This window comes from Mustela nivalis (genome assembly GCF_964662115.1).
Source record: "Mustela nivalis genome assembly, chromosome: 6".
In the NCBI taxonomy this organism is placed as follows: domain Eukaryota; kingdom Metazoa; phylum Chordata; class Mammalia; order Carnivora; family Mustelidae; genus Mustela; species Mustela nivalis.
The window spans coordinates 14,409,364-14,427,541 of NC_139025.1; the positions used below are offsets into that span (position 1 = coordinate 14,409,364).

The 18,178-nt window shown below is 36.8% G+C and overlaps 1 protein-coding gene across 39 annotated transcripts in view; it reads right to left on the reverse strand.

Moving 5' to 3' along the window:
- NUMB (NUMB endocytic adaptor protein) overlaps positions 1 to 18,178 on the reverse strand; it is a 189,783-nt gene that overhangs the window by 55,069 nt on the left and 116,536 nt on the right. For all 39 annotated transcript variants that reach the window (XM_082733429.1, XM_082733439.1, XM_082733418.1 and 36 more), the window contains one exon: positions 13,638 to 13,778. In XM_082733429.1, the coding sequence (XP_082589555.1) occupies positions 13,638 to 13,763 (126 nt within the window). In that variant the 5' untranslated portion in view covers positions 13,764 to 13,778. The remainder of the gene's footprint in view (positions 1 to 13,637; positions 13,779 to 18,178) is intronic.

Here is an 18,178-nt window from a genome sequence, read left to right on the forward strand (position 1 = left end):
AGCAAGAGGGGAAGCCGGCTCTCTGCTGAGCAGAGAGCCTGATGTGGGGCTTGATCCCAGGACCTTGAGATCATGACCCAAGCCCAAGGCAGAGATTTCCAGGCGGCCCTTTAAGTTCTTTTTAGATTTTGAATACTAACCCTTTGTCAGATATGTCTTTTGCAAATATCTTCTCCCATTCCATAGGTTGCCTTTTAGTTTGTTGACTATTTCCTTTGTTGCGCAAAAGGTTTTTATTTTGATGTAGTCCAATTGTTCATTTTGTTTTTGTTTCCTTTGCCTCAGGAGACCTACCTAGAAAGAATTTGCTATGACCAATTTCAAAGAAGTTGCCACCTGTGTTCTCTTCTGGAGTTTTACGGTTTCAGGTCTCACATTTAGGTCTTTAATGCATTTTGAATTTATTTTTGTATATGGTATAAGAAAGTGGTCTAGTTTCATTCTTTTGCATGTTGCTGTCCAGTTTACTCAACACCATTTGTTGAAGAGACTGGCTTTTCCCCATTGGATAGTCTTTCCTGCTTTGTTGAAGATTGACTATGTAGCTATTGACTATATAGCTATTGACTATATAGTTATAAAGCTAATTGACTATATAGCTATGGGTTCGTTTCTGGGTTTTCTATTCTGTTCCATTGATCTATGATCTATTTTTATGCCAGCATCATACTGTTTTGATTACTGCAGCTTTGTAATATAACTTGAAGTCTGGAATTGTGAGACCTCCAACTTTGATTTTCTTTTTTAATATTACCTTGGGTATTTGGGGTCTACTGTGGTTTCATATAAATTTCAGGACTGTTCGTTCTAGCTCTGCGAAAAATGCTGTTGGTATTTTGATAGAGACTGCATTAAATGTATAGAATGTTTGGGTACTACAGACATTTTAACAATATTTGTTCTTCCAGCCCATTAGCATGAAATGTCTTTCCATTTCCTTGTATTGTCTTCAAATTCTTTCATCAGTGTTTTATAGTTTTCAGAGTACTGGTCTTTCATCTCTCTGGTTAGGTTTATTCCTAGGTATGTATGTATGTATGTATGTATGTATGTATGTATTTATTTATTTATTTTTAAAGATTTTATTTATTTATTTGACAGACTGAGATCCAAGTAGGCAGAGAGGCAGGAGGAAGCAGGCTCCCCACTGAGCAGAGAACCCGATGCGGGGCTCGATCCCAGGACCCCGAGATCATGACCTGAGCTGAAGGCAGAGGCATTAACCCACTGAGCCACCCAGGCGCCCCCCTAGGTATTGATTTAAATGAAATCCTCTTCCTCTCTTCTTCTGGAGCTCTCATTAGGCCTGTTAGAACTATGGGCCTTTTTAATTTGTTCAAAGTCTTCCTCATTTCTTTTTCGGATCTTCTCTTTCTTACCTTGTGCTGTACTCTCGGTAACTTCATCAAATCTATCTCCAGTTTACCAACTCTCTTTTCAACAAGTCGAATCTAAATTCATATCAATAGTAACTAAATTCAATCATAGTAACAGTATTTTTCATTTTCAGAAGCTTAGATTTGATTCTTTGTCAGATCTATCTATTCCTTCTTTTCCACTGTCTTATTTTTGCCTTATGGTTTGAATTAGTTAATGATTTTATATATACATATTTTATAGTGTCCTCTATAGTCTATTAATTCAAGTTCTTACAGTGCTAATCTTCTTGTCCTTTATTGTATAATCCTTATTATAACTGCTGATCACTTCCACATATGATTTATAACTTTCTTTTTTAAATTATAAATTCATCTTTAATGAAGCTCAACTTTTCTGGAAAAAAATCATGCCTTCTGGATTATACAGTGGTTTTACATTTGCTTCTAAAAGGTACCACAGATATATTTGTAGCCTAAGACCTACTGTATATTAATATGAGGATTCTTACACCATGCAGGTTATAGCATATAAAGTCCAGATCAACGGTTTCAATTTTTGGTGGGAGACGCCTCTTTTTCACCCAGGGTGTGAGCAGAGGCAACCTTCTATTTTTCTTTTTTTTTTAATTTTTGTTTTTGGTTTTATGTTTTGTTTTGTTTTTTGCTTTTTCTTCTAGTTCTCTATTTCACTGATTATAAATCCCACTGAAGGTTCTGGTTCTTCAATGGGTTCTCAGTTCTAATGCTCTGCTTTTTATGAATCCAGACCTTCAAAATGAATGTTAAAACATCAGGCTCCATGCTCTGGGTGGAGTCTGCTTGACATTCTCTCTCCCTCTCCTTCTGCCCCTCATGCCTGTGCTGTCTCTCTCAAATAAATAAATAAATAAATAAATAAATAATAAAATAAGAAAGTAGGGTTTTAGGGTCTCAGAGTTACCTTTAGTTGCTGGGATATGAATATAGGTTTCAAAGTGTTTACAAGGGATTTTATTCCATCATTTTGATCAATTCAACTGGTCACTTAGGGGTATTTATGCCAACAAAAAAAAAGGTGGGGGAGACTTAATGGAAAAGACAGAACAAAAATATCTCCTATATAGACTGCATAATTTATTTTGGGAATGTAGAGATGGAAATCAGTGCTGTGCCTTCCTAGATGATGAGAAAAACATGCCCACTCAAATAAACATTATTATTATTTCTTAAAAGATTTTATTTATTTATTTGACAGAAAGAGATCACAAGTAGGCAGAGAGGCAGGCAGAGAGAGAGGAGGAAGCAAAGAGCTGAGCAAAGAGCCCGATGCAGGGCTCGATCAGAGGACCCTGGGATCATGACCTGAGCCTAAGGCAGAGGCTTCTCTGCCACTGAGCCACCCAGGTGCCCCTCAAATAAACATTATTAAAGAGGTCTCTTTTCTCCTCTGAGACATTATCTCACTGAAGAATTGCAGCTGATTTATGCTTTAATGGCTCAAATATTTGACACCAAGACTTCTTTTGTCTGTATGTCTTTTCCAAACTCCCTCTGAGTAAGGGACTTTCATTCACAAAAATGCACTTTAGAAAAATTAGTGTGTGGAATTTCATTCTTGGATGAATTAAGTCATTTTTCCTTTTCTTGAAAAAATTATTTAAAAAGTAGACTTCCTCCCTTGTTTTGGTAATGTAGGCCATGAGAAGGAATGCACAGCTCTGATGTGAGAGAACATACAGTCAACAGTTCCCAACATGGGCAAAAAAATGACATCATAATCAATTTATAAGGTGTAAGGCATATTATCAAATATACATAACCTGTATTATATTGCACATACAGAATGCAGATGTGTAGAACATGATATCAAAATTTGTTTGGCTTCTTTAATTAAAGAATAGTTAAGTCAAATTATAACAGATTACTTTTATGTATAAATTTCGAGTACGATTACATTGAACGAGTCATCTGACCTAAGTATATGTACTAAATCTAATCACAGGAGTTTAAAGTTAGAAAAGAACTTAAGGAGACTCAAAACCTTCACCTTTCAAATATGGCACTGGTGTCAAAAAAGTTAAGTGATTTGCACAAGGTCATGTAACCAGTAAATTAACAGAGCCAGGAATAGACCTTTCATCTTTTCACTCCTAGATCTTTCTTCTTTCAACTATTTTCTTTTTACTATCTCACATTACTTCTGCAACTCTCCTATTTAAGTAATGGTTTATAGTTTACTGGTCTTACATACATTAACAATGTTATTCTTAAAAAAAAAAAAAAGTTGATCAAATGAACAGTCAACCATTTTGGTAACGTTGCTTATGGCTCAATATTTCCTTCATAAATGAAATTACCCTAACTTTCTAGTTAAACTGTACCACTGCCAACCAAGCAGTAGATATGGGGATTTTGCTTTATAGAAATATTACAGCTGATAAGTGAAGAAAGGATGACAGAATTAAAGTATCACCATTCTGCAAAGCTTAATAAATTAAATCTGATCAGGTGTGTAAACCTGGCGATTCACAGACCTGTACCCCTGGGGATAAAAATATCTGTTTATAAAAAATAAAAAATTAAAAATATTAAATCTGATCAGGTGTCTAAAAACCAACTCACAAGAATTATAGGAAACAGATAAACATGTTAAAAAGAATGAATTTTTGGCATTTTCAATTTGCTGAAGAGTGAAGAATTAGAATTCCGGACCAACCGGAGGAATAGATTCCAGTGAACACTAAAGTGCATCTCAGCTTAAACACACGAAAAGAACGTCCCGATACCAGAAGTAAACCAGAAGTAGACAGAGTCTTGCTAAAACTGTAATCCAGCCCCAGTTCTATTAACACAAAATCTAACAAAGACAAAATGAGAAAGCAAAATTACAGTCCATTCTGACTCAAAAGCATAGATGTGAAATTTCTGAACAAAATATTACCAAAGAGAACCTAGAAATATACTAAATAACCTCAACTTGATCAGTATCTGTCTATAATGAGTTGAATTTATTCTAGGAATGTAAGGTTGGCGGACTATTAAAAAAATCACAAGTATAATTTACCAACTAACAGAATTAAAGATAAAATTTATGCAATCATCTCAAAATTTAGTTTCCATTCATAATTTTAATAATTTTTAAAACAAGAACAGAAGGGAACTTGTTTAATCTGATAAACTGTGGTAAGACTGAGAATAAGGCAAGAATTGTTTTTATCACCAATTCTACCCAAAGTTATAAACATCAGTCTCTGACCAATGCAATGAAGGGACATACATACATATATACATGAAAGTATAAAGTGCAAATCACTGAACTTTTTCTTACATTAGAATGTAAGAAATATAACAATAACTATTCATAGATTATATAACTGTATTAGTAGAAAACCCAAAAGAATATACAAATAAATTACTAGTATAAGTGAGTTTAGCAAGGAAACTAGATACAATTCTAACATACAAAAGTCAACTGTAAAATATTAAAAATAAAAAAAGTCAATTGTATCATTTTTTAATATACACAAATACCAAATCATTATGTTGTACACTTGAAACTAATATAATGTCATATGTGAATCAGCAATAAGCAGAAAATGAAATTTTAAAAAAGTTACCGTTTATAATAGAATCAAAATTAAATGCTCGGTATTATCCTTCATTCATGAATCTACTCTACTACCAACAGTCTTCCCCAAAATACCATATGGCAAGTCTACCCTGCCAACCACTCAGATCAAAAATCTTTGCACTATGCTTGACTTCTCTCTCGATTGACATTCACAATTTAATCCATCAATAAATACTATCAGCTCTATCTACAAAATACATCCAGAATCTGACCCCTTCTTACCACTTCTACTACCATCACCCTGATAGAAATCATCACATCTTCCATGTCTAGATTTTCACAAAAGCCACTTAACTGATCTCTCTGCTTCCACCCTTGCTCTTCTCTACAGCTGATTCTCAGCACAAGAATCAGAGTAATCATTTAAAAATATAATTTATAGGGGCGCCTGGGTGGCTCAGTGAGTTAAAGCTTCTGCCTTTGGCTTGTGTCATTGATCTGAGGGTCCTGGGATCAAGCCCCACATCAGGCTCTCTGCTCAGCGGGGAGCATGCTTCCTCCCCCCTCTCTCTCTCTGCCTGCTTCTCTGCCTACTTCTGATCTCTGTCTGTCAAGTGAATAAATAGAGTCTTTAAAAAAATTTTTTTAAAAATTTACATAAAGTCATTCCCCTGCTCAAAATTCTCCAATGGTTTCCCATTTCACTCTAAATAAAAGCCAAAGTCCTTAAAATAATCTGTAAGGTCCTATATCAGTGGTTTCTCAAAGGGGAGTGTTTAAGAAATATGGAGGCATTTCTGGTAACAATAACTTGGAAAATTACTCATAGGTAGTATGCATAGAGGATATTCTGCTTCTTGTATGACATCTGAATGTGCTACTAGACACTTAGAATGGACTAAAAACTTGTCATTATTTAGATTTAACTCTAACTCCATTTTACATATATACACACACAATTAGGATTAGGGTTAAATTAATAGTTCCCTTCGTATGTTAGGGGTGGGAGGTGGAAAAAAGGAGGCAGATAATTCTTTTACATATTACAGTATTTCTACTACACGAATTAGTCTTCTTTATATTTTTAGTTTTGGGGGGGGAGGCGGTTTTGGTCATTTACATAACCCAAGGGTATTACCAATTTTATCCGTATTTTCAAGTTTATTTGCATAAAATCTTAATTTTAAAAATTCCATTTGTATCTGTATTTTCCCATTTTACTTTTTATTCTGTGTACTTGTGTTTTCTTGATAAAGTACAGTTAGCAACTTTTCATTTGGGATTAACACTGTGCACCCAAAACTTCTGAAATTACAAATGATACTTGTTATACGGTAGGTAAACCAGCAGATTAGGACCTATGCTATTAGAAAAACTGAAATAGCAAGAGCTCTACTTTCTGTACCATGGCTATTTGGTTACATGCAAAATAAGAAAAGCTTGTGTGATACTGTGATCTGCAAGAAATACAGATTTGGTCATTCAGAGGACCACAATATATTTCCCATATATATTTACTCTTTGTCCAGTTTCTGACTGGCAGTTCCCCCAATCCTTGGAATTTCCTGAATATTAGAAGTGATGTGTCTTTTGTTATGTAAAGGGACAACTTTGGGAAAGCATTTAAGGGAGGCAGATGGTTGCCTAGACGACCAAGCAGTTATTAAAGGGGTGGGCTCCTGTGTGGCTCAGTGGCTTTAACCAAAGCCTCTGCCTTCAGTTTGGGTCCTGATCCCAGAGTCCTGGGATTGCCCTGCATTGGGCTCTCTGCTCTGTGAGGAGCCTGCTTCTCCCTCTCTCTCTGCTGCCTGCCTCTCTGCCTACTTGTGATTTTTGTCTGTCAAATAAATAAAATCTAAAAAAAGGGGGGGGGCTTGGATCTGCCAGTCCCATCTCCCAACCTCTGGAGAGAGAAGAGGGACTGAAGAGTCAGTCAATGATTTAGTCAATTATGACTATGTAAAGATGCCTCCAAAAGACAGTTTGGGGCCTTTCTTTTTGAAGAGCTTACCTACTTGGGGAATCAGAACACTTCCACGTGCCACCAAGCCAGGCCCCAAGCTCCATGAGGGCAGAAGCAACTTTGTTCAGGACTTCATCCTATGTATTTCTCTCTCTTTTTAAAAAAGGGTTTATTTACTTATTTGTTACAGAGAGAGAACACAAGCAGGGGGAGCACCAGGCAGAAGGAGAAGCAGGAAGAGGGAGAAGCAGGGAGCCCAAGGCAGGACTCAATCCCAGGACGCTGGGTTCATGACCTGAGCAGAAGGCAGATGCTTAACTGACTGAGCCACCCAGGGGTCCCCTGTGTATCTCTTTATCTCACCATTGATTCATACACTTTATCATGTCCTTTCATAAATTGTTAAATATTAAGTGTTCCCCCTGAGTTCTGTGAGCTGGCTCTAGCAAATGAATTAAACCTACGGAGATCAGTGGATCTCTAATCTGTCACCATTATTCAGAAACATGGGTAACAAACAATCTGGGCCTTGTGACTGGTATCTGAAGTATAGGGTGGGAGACAAGGGGAAAGTGTTATAGGCCTAAACCATAAAACTGAGGAATCTGATGCTATCTGCAGGTAAGACAGTGTCACAATTAGGTTGAATTCTCAAACACTCTGCTGATGTCCAAGAATTGCTTGGTATTATTGTTCTAATGGTCAACCCCCGCAAAATCCGTTATTAAAATACTATCTCTTGTAACTTCTAGCACAATGGCAATCCTTATCTTTTAAAAAACATTGGGCCCCAGAAGAACTTGGCAGAACATTTAATCAGCAGTGTTAGTCCAGGAGGTAAACACATGCAATTCTAGCATTCATGTGCTCAGTTCTCCATTTGGTCTACCATATTTGTACCTACCAGCACACTTCCATGTGTTTAGTCAGAGCCACCCAGGCGCCCCCACCAAAAGTTTTCTTGTGAGCTTTGTAACACTTCCCTTCCACCCCTTCCCACACTCATACAACCTTGTCAGACAAACTTCTTGAATTTGTAATCTCTAGATTTGTCATCTTCCTCTTTATTTTGCACCCATTCTCTCCTCAATCTAGATTCCATCCTCATGACTCCCCGTAAGTGCTATCATCAAAGTCACCAAGACTTTCAGATTTTTAATCTAATGAAGTTTCATTTTTCCCTTGATCTCTTCATAGCATTTGACCACTTTTTCTTTCCTTGAAACCTCGCCTTCTGAGACCTCTCAATCTTATTCTCCTTTGAAGATACACATCTCACTGCCTCTCCCTTCTAAGTTTGTCCTAGGCCCTCCCCTCCTCTTACTTCCTCTAGGCAATCTCACTTACTCATGACTTCAGTGATAAGTTATACATAGTCAGCCCTCATTATTTAAGGATTCCATATTTGCAAACGTACCTACTTACTAGAATTTATTTGTAATCTCAAAATCAAAACTCATGGTGCCCGTGGTGAGTGGGGATCTGCATGCACACATCTCACTAGCACTTCAAAAGGAATTCATCTTCTCTACTCTCAAACATGTTCTTCCTCAGTGAGCATGCCCACCGCCACCCTCCTAGTTGTCTACTGGGATAACTTTTTATGCCAACTCATTAGGTTTAGAATTCAGTGGTCCTTAAGGCAAGAAGAGATAAGACATTATTTGCCCAGCTATATTTGAGTGAGGAAATTTATCTATTTTTAGGCTACCAAAAATAATTTCAGGTTCTGATTCTCCTATCCAACCATGTGTCACTTGTATATGCATGTGGGGTGGGAAGGAAGGGCAGATAAAGGATGGGGAGCCACAACATAGCAGAGAAGATGAATGTCTTGTAGAAAGGCTTTCAAGAGGGCATTTGGAGAAGACTATACAAAAAACACCCTAAATAAGCTCCCCTGCCTACATAACATATAAATCTTACATCTTATATTTTTATCTCTAAAGTACGTCCCATCAACTGTTTATTATGATAAATGACTGCAGCACTGAATGATATTGAATCTTACTTGTCTCACACAAAATACTTAAAAGCTGGGGTGCCTGGGTGGCTCAGTCAGTTAAAATGTCTGCCTTCAGCTCAGCTCATGATCCCAGGATCCTAGAATCAAGTTCTACAGGGAGCCTACTTCTCCCCACCTCCACTTGTGCTCTCTTCATGTCAAAATAAAATCTTTAAAAACAAAATACTTAAAAGCTGTATATTTCACAGGCAATTGAAAGTGCTTCAATTAACTTTACTTCAATTATTTCAATACTATAATACCAGCCTTTCAGAATCCTGTGAATGAGGTTTTAAAAACATACATATATGCTTATTTATTACAAATATGATATGTGGTCATGAGAAACATCACTAGTTCCAAAAGATATACATTGAAAAATAAAAAGATCCCCAATCCTTCATTCCCATTCTATAATTCAGATTTACTTGTGTTTTCTTACAGGTATTTCTTACATATATAAGCAGATATCTATATATCTGCTTTTCCTTGCTTTTCTTTTTAACTATAAACAGAATCATATTATATACATTGCCCTATGCCTTACCTTTATGACCTAATAATGCATTAAAGTTATCTTTCTATGTGAGCACATCACAGAATATTTTTTCAATGTGTCCTATGTCAATGATCATCACCTCTATCAGTTTGGGACAAGAAACTAGGTGTCATCCTTAACACCATTCCGTCTATTTCCAATTCTTGTTGGCTTTATCTCTTAATTATCTCTCAAATTACTTAATTTCTTTTCCTCTCCACAGTTATCACCCTAGTTCAGAGTAAACATTATCTCTCCTTTGGATCCCTGTAATAATCTCACACCAAACTCTTCACATCCACCATGGACTACCAAAAAATGACACCACACCCAGAGTCCCAGTTTGGGAAGATGGAAAGTTCTGGAGATGAATGGTGTTGATGACTGCACAACGATATGAAGTCATTAATATTACTGTACTGTACACACAGAAATGGTTAAAATGGTAAATTTTATGTTGTGTATTTTATCACAATAAAATAAATAATTTAAAAAAAAAACACACCACGTAGTAGCTTCCTATTAAAGTTCCAAATCCTTACATGGCCTATTAGGCCACACCCTACTTCTTTCCAGGTTCATCTCATAAACTTCTTAAACTACAGCCTTGCCTTTTTAGAAAGCATTTATCTCCGTCTAAAATCATACATTATTTTTTAAAAAATATTTTTAAATTTATTTGACAGATAGAGAGAGATCACAAGTAGGCAGAGCAGCTGGCAGAGAGAGAGGAGGAAGCAGGCTCCCTGATGAGCAGAGAGCCCGATTCAGGGCTCGATCCCAGGACCCTGAGACCATGACTCGAGCCAAAGGCAGAGGCTTAACCCACTGAGCCACTCAGGTGCCCCTAAAACCATGTATTATTAAAGCAAACATCTAATTTAAGTCTGTACTTCCATGGGGAGACTATGAACTCTACAAGAGCAAGAACTGTCATTTTGTTTACCACTTAGCATATGCCCAGCACATAGCAGGTATTCAAAAAATTTTACCAAATGTATGAATATAGATATACCTTGTTCCTTTTTTAAGAGTAGCAAAGAATTCCACTTAATGGATGTCATAATTTCTTTCTTTTTTTTTCCCTGAGCAATAGTACAAAGTTTATGGAGTGATACAGTATAAAGCTCCCAACGAGGGAAGGGGCCTGAGAGGGCTGCCCTGGATGTCCTAATTTCTTAAGCAAATCCCAGAATGATGGGCATTTAACTTGTTTCCAGATTTTTGCTATTGTATTTTTTAAAGACTTTATTTATTTGACACAGAGAGAGAGACAGTGAGAGAGGGGGAATGGGAGAAGAAGAAGCAGGCCTCCCCCTGAGCAGAGAGCCCGGATGCGGGGCTCAATCCCAGGACCCCAGGACCATGACCTGAGCCAAAGGCAGATGCTTAATGACTGAGCCACTCAGGCGCCCCAGAATTTTGCTATCAAACAATGCTAATGACCACTTGTGCCAGTATATCTATGAATGTACTTAAATGTAATTCTTTTTTGTTTGTCTCAAGTTTTTATTTAAATTCCAGTTAGTTAACATATAGTGTAATACTGGTTTCAGGAACAGAATTAGTGATTCATCACTGATATATAATACCCAGAGCTCATTACAAGTGCCCTCCTTAATCCCCATCACCCATTTAGCCCACCTCCCCAGGCACAACTCCCCTCCATCAACCCTCAGTTTGTTCTCTATAATTAAGAATCTCTTATGGTTTGCCTCCTACTATTTTTCAAAGTTTATTATTATTTTTTTAATTAATCTCCATACCCAATGTAGGGCTTGAACTCACAACCCGCAAGAGTCACACGCTCTTCTGACTGAACCCGCCAGGGCCCCTTAAATATAAGTCCCTTTTCCTTCCTTCCTTTCTTTCCTTCCTTCCTTCCTTCTTTCCTTTTCTTTTCTTTTTTATAAGTAAGCTCCATGCCTAGCATGGAGCCCAGCGCAGGACTTGAAGTCATGACCCTAAAGTTAAGACCTGAGCTGAGATCAGCAGATCAGATGCTTAACTGACTGAGCCAACCAAGTCCCCCTAAACGTAGTTCTTAAATGTAAAATTTCTGATCAAATGAAAATGCATTTAAAATTTTAACTGAGGGGCGCCTGGGTGGCTCAGCGGGTTAAAGCCTCTGCCTTCGGCCCAAGTCATGATCCCAGGACCCTGGGATTGAGCCCCGCATCGGGCTCTCTGCTCAGTGCAGAGCCTGCTTCTCTCTCTCTCTTTCTGCCTGCCTCTCTGCCTACTTGTGTTCTCTGTCAAATAAATAAATAAAATCTTTTAAAAAAATAAAATAAAATAAAATTTTAACTGAGAGACACCTAGGTGCTTCGGTGGGTTAAGCATCTGCCTTTAGCTCACGTCATGATCCAGGACCCTGGATGGAGTCTCACATCAGGCTCCTTGCTCTCTGGGGAGCCTGCTTCTCCCTCTGCCTGGCGCCCCCCTTCACCCCCAACCCCCCCACTCATGCTCACTCTTTCTCTCTCTCCAACAAATAAATAAATAAATCTTTAAAACAAAATATAAACCCCAAGTTTTAAAAATTAAATAAAATTTTAATTGATATTTTCATATTGCCCTAAGAGGTTGTAACTTATACTCTTAAGTAATCAACAATGTGTAAGAGTACACCCATTTCTACAATACTCAACTTGTACAATCAAAATGAGCCTACTCTTTGGGATGGGGTTGGGGAGATAGTAGAGAACATGTTAGTATTTATGTATGAGGGGTTTTTAAATATTTTAATATCATAACCAAAATTTTAAATTAAAATATTTAAGTTTATTATTCCTATAATAGAAGAACAGCAAATGAGTTAAGTAGACAAAGCTCAGTGATTAGGAAAATGCTTAGTTATTGACAGACTATGGGAAAATTTGTGTATTTTATTTTATTTATTTTTAAAGTTTTGTTTTGTTTTGTTTTTTGGACAGATGGAGATCACAAGTAGGCAGAGAAGCAGGCAGAGAGAGAGGAGGAAGCAGGCTCCCCACTGAGCTGAGAGCCCGATGCGGGGCTTGATCCCAGGACCCTGGGATCATGACCTGAGCCGAAGGCAGAGGCTTTAACCCACTGAGCCACCCAGGCGCCCTGAAATTTGTGTATTTTAAAAACCATGTATTCACGTGGCACTGGGTGGTGCAGCTGGATGGGTATCTGAATCTTGGTTTTGGCTCAGGCCATGATCCCATGGTTGTGGGATTGAGCCCCTGTGTTGGGCTCCTTGATCAGCAGGGAATGTGCTTGAAATTCTCTCTCTTCCTCTGCACTTCCACGTGCACATGCACTCGTGTTCTCTCATAAATAAATAAATCTTAAAAACAACAACAACATGTATTTATTTAACCTGTGGATTCTACAAATCACTATTCCTGTCATACAACATTTTTCCCTTTCTGAGGCAGTACAAGGAGAAAAATCACAGTAAGAATACTCATATATAAGAATATGTAGAAAGTAGGGAAAAATGTTAACATTTTATATTAGAGTATATTTCTTCTTACATTAACATTTTGGTCTAGTACCTTGTATGTTTTTGCGCCCATACTTAACACATCTCATAGAATGCTTATATATTTATAAATTGCTTCTTCTCACTGAACAGTGTAGCATGTACATTTCTTTTGTGACTTTAAATGTTACCCCTTTTCTCCAGAGTGTCAAGTAGTAGCAAGAAAAAACACCGACACGGCACCCCCATCTTTACATCTTCACTATGGTTCTTAACTTCTTTGAGCTTCCATTTTCTGATCTGACAAATGAAGGCATTAGTTTAAATGCCCTCTGTATAGCAAACAGTTAAAAGATTAGAGAGAAAGTCCTTTAACTCTATTAAGATTTTCTAAAACATACCAGGCCTATATTTAAGAAAACAGATTCCTGTTCCCTCTGCCCTACCACTTAGTAAGCCTATTACTCAAAATAATTTGATTCTTGATAATTTGGGATTTTTGGATCAGTTTCTCCTCAGAAGTGATCTTATGTCTAGTGATTCCAGATTATATATCAGAAATTCTTATTTAAAAGATAAAGAGAAAAAAAACCACTAATTATATTTTTCTTATTAATTCTACTTTGAAGCAGGAAATGGATTAGTTTTTATAGGGTTTTCTTTTAATGGTCCTAATCAATGGGATTTCACATATAATAGGCTGTCAATTCTTTTCCATGTCTAGAATTACAGAAACACAAGCTCTTACCTTAACTGGGAAGCTACATTTTCCAGTACGAACCCCTTCTTCATCTGTCTGCCACTGATGTGGACGACTGGCCTCTGGAACATAAACATCTTTCTTTCTCCTAAAACTTTGCCGTAGTTTGTTCATTTTAACTTTTACAACCTGTAGACAGAGTTAAAGAAATATGAAAAAGAGGTTATTACCTCTCATACATTTCAACTTTGGATTGCCATGCTGATATAAAACTAATGTCCCAAATGAAACATTTTGGTTTAACAGAAAATGAACAACTAGTATCCCTCCTATTAGATTAACTCTAAACTCAAATAAATCATTTCATTTTTCAAAAACCCCCACAAAACTATAATAGTTCTTATAAAACTACAATAACCTTTAATTTTTGGAAAAGATTTTATTCAAAGAACTTTCAAGCATTTTAATTGTAATAATTCAATGAGTATTCCTACTGACCTACCCCTCAAATCCATTCTATTTCTGAATAAGGAAATCTGTACATGTAGGCCAAATTACAGACTGCTGACAATGTCTGAAAACATTCATACTTTAGGAAAAAAAAAATTCCTAAACACTAAAATTTAGGGACCTTTTGGCTTAGTATTAGAAAACATTAAACAAACCAGGGACTATAGCCTGAATATAAAACATCTTTATAAAAAGGAAGCAAATAAAGTTTCTTTTAAACATAAAGAAGAGGGGCGCCTGGATGGCTCAGTCAGTTAAGTGTCTGCCTTTGGCCCAGGGTCCTGTGATCCAGCCCCATGTCAGGTTCCCTGCTCAGTAGGATGTCTGCTTCTCCCTCTGCCTCTCCCCTGGCTTGTGCTCACTTGCTCTCTCAAATAAGTAAGTAAATAAACAAATCTTTTAAAAAATAAACACAAACATAAACATAAAGAAGAAAAAGTTCTACTAGGATTAATTTATTCTAAGGAAATAATTCCTTGCAAGTAATGTAACATCAGAATATACTTTCATATCTATAATCATTACAGAATGAAAGTGAACTAACAGCTTTCATTTATAAAGGTACAAGTCTTACCATTAATACTGTAAATTAAAAGGTTCTTGAACTATCGTCTATTTTTGTTTTTTGTTACTGGAAGAGGTAACTCTCTAATGCTTTCAAAGGTACAGAAGAAATCACAAATCTACAGGGAAGGAAGACCTAACTGGTAAGAAACAACAGAACATTCAAGAACCAATGAATAAACATAATGAATGCGTCCCTTTGCTGAGTAGATCTCAAAATCTGAAACCAATACCTCTAGTTTTCTGTTAAGGAACACAGCATTGTTCATTCCTTCCTTAAGGGGATTTAACCACCTCAACAAGCCTAAGACAGATCTTAACTTTTAAAAATGATGTGACAAAACTATATACAGGAAACATCTTCTCTATTAGGAATGTTAAAGAGCAAGGGATTAAACATTAATTCCCACAGGACACCAATCAAAGACTTAAAAATCAAAGTTTGCATTCTGATGAAAATCATTTTGTATCTTAAAATGCATACTGTCACACAAGAAGTATTACTAAATTAGCTAGTTTATACAGACAACCCAATCCTACCACACATCGTCTTAAAAGGTAAAAATTCTAACAAACAAATGGAAAGGAAAAAACCGTGGATTTTCTAAAAATGAATTTATTCTCAAATCAAAATTGATTTATAAAGTATATGAAATAGATAAATAATCAAATAACTGGACAAAAGGTAGTCCATTCCATTCCCTTTAAGTAGATCACTCATTCCTAAACTATCTTAAGAGTCTATCTTAATCTAATAGATTTGAAAAAAAAATTCCATAACCTTCCCTGATAATACATCCTGTTATTACTTCTTCATATACATTTGAAAAACATATGCAAATACAAATATACAGAAATAAAAAAGCATCTATATCCTTGCTCAAGTTGGCACTCTAAGAATCTTGGGGCAAAAAGCCAATGAGATTCCTTTCTTCTTAACCTCTTTCTCTTTGTAGGGGGCCTACAAGCCCTACTAAGAGTGATCCCTGAATTCACTCTTTCTCTGACTAATAATTCTACTGCTCTTGCCTCCTTAGTATATCTTGAATTCATTCCCCCACCCACATCAGTTCTACTATCCTCAGACATTTTTGTGTAAATTACTGCAAAAGTCAATTACTTAATGGTTGCTTTGCTTCTAAGAAAGGTTCATTCTAATCTGTTCTCTTGACTACTGCCAAAATGCTTTCTAAAACACAAATCTGACCATGGAATTGTTTAGCTTAAAATCCTTCACTCGCTTCACAACACTTTCAAGGTCAAGTCCAGATTTCTAAGCTTGGCAAAACACAGTCCCTTTTCATCTGGTTTCATTCACCAATCCCCAATCACATGCTAAGCTCCAGCCATACTAAACTACTTAGAGGTCTCCAAACAAGGCATGCCCTCTTCAGAACCTAATTATATGTTCCTCTCTCGCTAGAAAGACCTTTCCCTATTTGCCTCTGGTTAAAGTCTACTCATCTTTCAAGTAAACTTGGGAGTCTTCAGGGAAACTAGCATTTTTTCTAACAAGTTCCTAGCTAGTCTGGGTTAGATCCTTTCATTTCATAGGACTTCCATTAATATCTTCTGCTTTTATTGTACTCATCAAACCTTACAGCAATTTTCTATTTCCTTAATAGTAAACTGTATCTCATTTAAATACCAGCCTGCATTTTAACACAGGACCTCTCATATTTATGGCACACTATGAATTTGAAGAAATAAAAGACAACATAGATCCCCATCATATTTAGATAGTATTTACTAGGTAGGATAAATGTAGACATACAAGACCAAAGAGAATCACTGGTGTTGGAAGGAGACTACAGATGTACTGGAAGTCCAGCATCACATTGACAAAGGAACAACCTGGACAACTTCCCTTAAAGGAAGCCATACAACCTCTGTCTAAATAATTTTGGTACATTTACTTCTTCTTTGGGCAGCTATTTATTGTTGTACATTCTACTGACCAATAAGACAACAGAGTGGAAGTGCCAACTGACTCGACATCTAAGTATCTTGTGACTTTCAGTACCAATATGGTTATCAGCATTTCCACAAAGAGTATTACGTATCCGTGATTTTCAAACTATGCTTTAAGTAGCACTAGGATTTCCACAGAGGAGGACCACTGGCTGGAGAAAAAGAGAAGGAAGTTAGAAGGTTAGACACCCATACGAGAGACTTCAGGTCCCTGTCACAGCTTCATACAAACTCCATTTTATCTGATTCATATATTGGGATCCCATATTTTTTTTTTAAAGATTTTATTTATTTAACACAGAGAGAGAAATCACAAGTAGGCGGAGAGGCAGGCAGAGAGAGAGCGGTAAGCAGGCTTCCCACCGAGCAGAGAGCCTGATGTGGGGCTCCATGCCAGGACCCTGAGATCATGACCTGAGCCGAAGGCAGAGGCTTAACCCACTGAGCCACACAGGCGCCCCAGGATTCCATATATGTTTAAGGAAAGGGCTTGGTGGCCAAAAATTTTTTGAAAATGAGTGATATAATCACAATAATTCTAAAATGAACTTGATAAAATGAAAATACTAATGATAATATCTTGCTTGCTACTTCTTAATGGGTAATTACCAATGGCCTGTAAATAATCTAGTAATTAAGGTAAGAATTAACACATGAAGGGAAAGACCAAACATTCTGTTTTCAAGTAATCTATATATATACAATGATTTTGCTCACAAAGACAAAAGAGGTAACAACCAAAAAAAAAAAAGTTAATTCAAAGTGACATTTACTTCAGACCCCCAATAAAGTTAAACTTCACTCCCAAATAAATAAAAGAAAGAAAGAAAGAAAAAAAAAAAAATCACAGCCATTGAGAAAGTCCTGGTTGAACACAGGTAAAGGATATATTTTTGCCAGTTTAAAAACTAAGAACAAAAAATCTTACTTTGTCCTACAAAAAAAGAAGGAAAAAAAAAAAAAAGGAAATGAAATCCCCATTCTGCTAGCTAGATAGGCAAATTCAAAAAAATCTTTCCACAGTTCTCATACTACTTAACTGCTCTGCAAAATTTAGAGGTTTTTTTTTTTTTTTTTTTTTTTTTTTTTCACAGAGAGAGAGAGATTGAGATCACAAGTAGGCAGAGAGGCAGAAAGACGGGGAGGTGGAAACAGGTTTCCTGCTGAGCAGAAAGCCCAATGCAGGGCTTGATCCCAGGACCCTGAGATCATGACCTAAGCCAAAGGCAGAGGCTTAACCCTCTGAGCCACCCAGGCGCCCCCTGGTCTGTAAGTTTTAACACCATGACTCCAGCTCGCCTCTGTACACTTCTTTCCTCCTTGCCTCTCCTTACCCCAATATCTCTATGCCTCTGGTTTATCTTCTTCATCTCTGTTGCTACTGATACCTCTGAGGGCTTACTCTACTCTCTCCCACCCACTGAGTGTATTTCCCAAATACCAGTCCTCCATCTGTACTTTCCTGTTTACACTATCACCCTTGGTGAAATAATCAATTCAAACTATTACTCCAATGTGATGATTTCCCAATAATACTTCTAAAT